Here is a 5000-nt window from a genome sequence, read left to right as displayed (position 1 = left end):
CACTAATACTAATGATATCTAAAATGTATTGTATCTCGTTTCTAACAATTCATCAACACCGTTATTCTCAAGAATTATGACACATTGTTATCGAGAATCATTTTGGGTTCATGGAACTAGGCGATTAATCTGGGCCAACCAACAGGGTGCGAGTGCATATGAAGTGTTCAGAAACAGAGGACGGATTGTGAAAGGCGGGGATGCCTCTGTGTTTCTAGATGTCTCATATGAGACTACGATGTTCCAAAAGTGCAAGGATGTTTAGGCATGCATGGTTATAAGGTAATTTAATTTGGAAAGAAGGTCTGATTCTTAAAGAAAAGTGTGTTGGGAACATGTCACTGTTAGTGTTCATCTTCCTAAAATAGGGATGTAATATAATTATTGTTTAAGGGGGGAAGGGAAAAAGAAGTATACTTTTGCTGTGGGATGAGTAGGTAGGCATTCAGGTGATATGTGAAAATGTAATTGAAGCTCTGTATGAACAGATGGGGAAGGGCGTCATTGTTTATTAGATGATGGGTGAGCGAGACTGTTCGTTCTTAAGAGCGTCTACTCTATACTGTCTCAAAACGTTGGTTAATCATGGGTGTACATGCTATTTTAAAGTCCTTAATGAGTTCTTGAATGCTTTTTCTGTTATTCTTATGAATACCGGAGGACAGGAAATATGTATTGCAGGGAGTGGGGTAAATATATCCAAACAGGTCGATGCTATATTCCGAGCAGCCTTGTCTACTCTTTTATTGCCTGGGATGCCGTCTTAAGATGACACCCAGTAGAATGACGGATTTTGAAGAAAAAAAATCGGATGAGCCACTAGCGGATCTCGTGGATCAAAGGATGGCGGAATTAGAGGGTGAATAAAGCTTCTAGTGCGTTGAGCGAGTTAAAGTTAATTATGAAGGATGATGAAGAAAGTCGACTATAAACATAATGTGGCAAGAATAACAGTTCGTCGGTTAAGATTGGAACAATTGTGGAAAGGTACATTTTGAGTCTGAAAGGAATACTACTACATAAACCTACTCCGTGGTCGGAACGGGGACCGTTTGTGTAGATGTAAATGGCAGGGAAATGAGAAGATGATATTTTGTGTTTTTTTGATAACATAACCCAGGCAAAACAGGAGTGACCAGGGAGTATTCATAGGGGGTTCTGAGAACTTGCTGTGACTCGAAGGACGTTTTATGTTATGTCAAGCTTGAATAGTGAGTCTGGCATCCTCATGTCGAATGGACGGACATAGCGAGAGGACGTCCGGTAAATCACTGAAGGGATGAAGGACCGAAGAGCGTGCGAGAAAAGTTGGGATGGTGAGGGGGCACTTGAGGCGGAAGTGACATTTCAGTGGTGTCGAAGTACGGAAAGTGCATAAAAGGTTTTCACTTTGGGTGTTTCGAATTCGTGAATCGTAGGCCGAGAGTGCGTTTGGGGCTAAGCTTTCGAAGGGCTGTGGGTGAAGCAGAAGAGTGGGCTTGGCATTTGTAATAAATTTTGCTTTGTACAAGAGTTTGATAGAGTTTCCTGAGGGATCATCTGTCTGCTTTTCAACTCAGTAATCGGAGGACGTCACAGGTTTGAAGACAGGAAGTTTTAAGAGGTTTAAGGTGAGGTATCGAATACACGAGGGAGTCGGAGACTTGCCTTAGAGATCAAGTACATTCAACGACTGCAAGGAAAATGTTCCCTAGGTATACTACCAAGGCGTCTACAGCGTCGTCGTCTACCGATGCAGAACTGCATAATGGCTGGCTTTAGGGTGAAAAAACAAAATTCATTGTTCAGCTTATCAATTTACAGAGAATATAACTTGCTGGAGAAGGCAGGGTCAAGGTATGTATGTATTGAGGGATACTACAGGACAGAGGAATGTGACGTCAGGGGCGATTTTTTTTAGGGTGATTTTTTGGATTTGAGAGGCCCGCTGCTTCCAACTTTATGGCTGTAGCTGCAGAATGGGTGACTTTACTCGGGGTAGCTTCGCAGCTAGGCAGAGGAACAGGTTATGTTTAGGGGAATCTTGTCTAACCCCTTTCTCGTACGTATATATATATATATATATATATATATATATATATATATATATATATATATATATATATATATGTGTGTGTGTATATATATTTGCTGGTAACCACTATGGAAATCGGAAGAAAACAGTAATTCCCAAGCGCTTTCGTGTAATTCACATCTTCAGGGTTTAGTGGCTACCAGCAAAATTGGTCGATCACGTGTTGTTTTTAGTGATCTTTCTGCATACATATATATATATATATATATATATATATACATATACATTGTTATGAAATTGATGATATCTGTGCAATTACCATACATATTACAATTGTTTCCTCTGCCATGATAATGAATGTTACATAACAATGAAAATATGGTTATCTACCAAATAGTGTTAAAATGACTACAAAATATTCAAAAGGAGCAGGTAGACTGAAGAGAACAAAAAGTCTATAAAACAGAAGAATTCTTCTGATTGCCCACAAAATAAGAATTACATAGAAATATGGCTTCTTATAAAACAATAAAATGCAAAAAACCAAAGTATTTGAAGTAAAAACAGACACTGCTCGAAATTGTAATCTTACGTTAGTTTAGATTAGGTTTGGGCAGGTTAGGTTAGGTTAGATTGGGGTGGGTTGTGCTAGGTTAGGTGAGGGTAAGCTAGGTTAGGTTAGGCTAGGATAGGTTTGGGTAGGTTATGTTAGGTTATGTTAGGTTAGATTAAGTTAGGTTAGTTTAGGTTAGGTTAGGGTATGGCTACAGTGGTGATGGAACGCTACGAAAATCGATTTCTCAATCTCGTGCTATTGTCAGTAAATTGCTGAATGATATTCAGCTCGAAGCTGGCTTTTGAAGGACACATCCGACGTTTGGTGAACTCATCTTCGTACAAACTTGGCGCACCGAGGAAGAATCTTCAACAAAGAATCCATTTCTGGTAGATGTGTTCATCACTTCACCCCTCCTATTCTTGAGTATTGTACTCCTGTCTCTTATTACATCTCACCTGTTCTTCATTGCATGAAGTATAAGATCAGTGGCAATCGATATGTTCACCTCGAAATGCGTGCGATCTCCAGCAGCAATTGGCTTAAATCTGAATCACAGTTGCTTAGTCTACGAACGATCAGATGTTGCTCCGGTCAGTTCCACGTTTCAAATCTGTAGCGAAAAGCATTTTGAGATCTTTAACCGTCACCTGGTTTCAGTCCCGTTTTATATCTGTTTGGACGATCAGGCAGACCTTTCACTTGTCAATTCTTGAAATTCTGTTCTTGTTACCTGCTTGGTTACTCGATCATGCAGAATTGTTACAATGGTTTACTTTTGATAACCTGTTCTTATTTTCTACCAATGTTTCTTCAGTAGATGCTTCTGTAAATCATTAAGACTTTCTTCTCACTTGCTCATTGTTAACATAATGTTGACACTTTTCTTTCTTTTTGTGTGTGTGCACTTCCATGCTCTTACCCTGTTATCCTTTGTATCTTTCCTCTGTTTCTCTCTAATGGTTTAGGTGTGTGTGTGTGTGTGTGTGTGTGTGTGTGTGTGTGTGTGTGTGTGTGTGTGTGTGTGTGTGTGTGTGTATATGTATATGTATGTGTATGTATGTGTGTGTGTGTGTGTGTGTGTGTGTGTGTGTGTGTGTGTGTGTGTGTGTGTGTGTGTGTGTGTGTGTGTGTGTTGCTGATATGAGCAAGATAAAATAATCGCTTTATTTCCACACCGCCTGTTCCGATTAGTTTAATAATGCAAATAACATAAAAGAAATATCTTGATAAGACATGAATCAGATCAATATCGAACCGCAGACATAAAACGATCAAAGAATTTATGAAAACGTTTTGCCCCAGGCTATGTAAAATAGTACAGAAATAGAATAAAATGAGATACTATGACAAAGACATTGAGATTATAGATTATACATATATACTATGAGTTAATGACAGTCTTAGTATGATGTTGAAATAATGGTAAAGTTCATTAAGAGAATATTTTGACCTTCGGAGAATGTTGTCAAAAAGCAAAAGGAAAGAAACGGAATAATAAAAGAGTAGGAACTTTACATAAACATTAGTCAATAATTATTAAGATTTGATAATCATCTGATTGCGCGTGAAAAGAACATCGGGTTTCTGGTGGACAGCAGCCCACGGAGCCTGCCACGCTCTCGGTGAGCAACGCCACGGAAACAAAGGGACCACAAGGACGTGTTCGCATAAGCCACAATCACATGACCAACTGGAAAAGAAACGGTGGGAATATTGTAGGATATTTCAGGGGCATATCCTGCGAATCTCCTTGTCCAGTTTGTTGATGTGGTGGGAAAGTAAAGGTTCACTGTGACTATTGAAGGTGACAATAGTGAACTTAGGTTTGAGTTCTCAGATAATAAAAAAAAAAAGAAAAAAAAAAGAGAAATGGGGGGACTTCTGAAAGAAGTAAGGTCTGCCATGACTTCGTTGAAAGGGAAAGGGTTTGCCAAGGGATCGCGGTCCATTGTCACCCAGTTCAAAAAGTGGGGCGGGGGTGAGGTGGGCGATGTGAGAAGGAAGACCTTCTCTTCTCCATGTACTGTTCTACGGGGGAGTGGACCAGAGAGACTGATGAACAAAATTCTTTGACAAGAGTGGGTCGCGGTCCAGGTGATCTCTTTCAAAGGGTGGGTCTTAGATCTACGGTGCCCACATTCACATGCGGGAGCTTAAGATTGGTAAAAGGAACATTACCGGAAACTAATGCTAATAATACTCACATTATACTGTTCTTGTAACTGCGAAAATTTCTTGTCTAAATCATCTCTCGCTGCCTTCGCATTCTTGTAATCAGCCTCCGCATTCTGGAGAGATTCACCTCTGTACATAAAAAAATTAGTTAGGTAGAAAATATACATGTACGTATACATATACATATACATATACATATACATATACATACACACACACACATACACACACACACACACACACACACACACA

The 5000-nt window shown here is 39.5% G+C and overlaps 1 protein-coding gene across 1 annotated transcript in view; it reads right to left on the bottom strand.

Moving 5' to 3' along the window:
• LOC143038099 (uncharacterized) overlaps positions 1-5000 on the bottom strand; it is a gene marked incomplete at its 5' end in the record, with an annotated part of 23484 nt that overhangs the window by 16504 nt on the left and 1980 nt on the right. The window contains 1 exon segment of the mRNA XM_076207053.1: positions 4778-4877. Within this exon segment, the coding sequence (XP_076063168.1) occupies positions 4778-4877 (100 nt within the window).

This window comes from Oratosquilla oratoria, chromosome 23 (genome assembly GCF_046742065.1).
Source record: "Oratosquilla oratoria isolate Oo_2021 chromosome 23, ASM4674206v1, whole genome shotgun sequence".
In the NCBI taxonomy this organism is placed as follows: domain Eukaryota; kingdom Metazoa; phylum Arthropoda; class Malacostraca; order Stomatopoda; family Squillidae; genus Oratosquilla; species Oratosquilla oratoria.
Note: the sequence above shows the minus strand (reverse complement) of the source record. Positions and strands in the feature narration are given on the sequence as shown.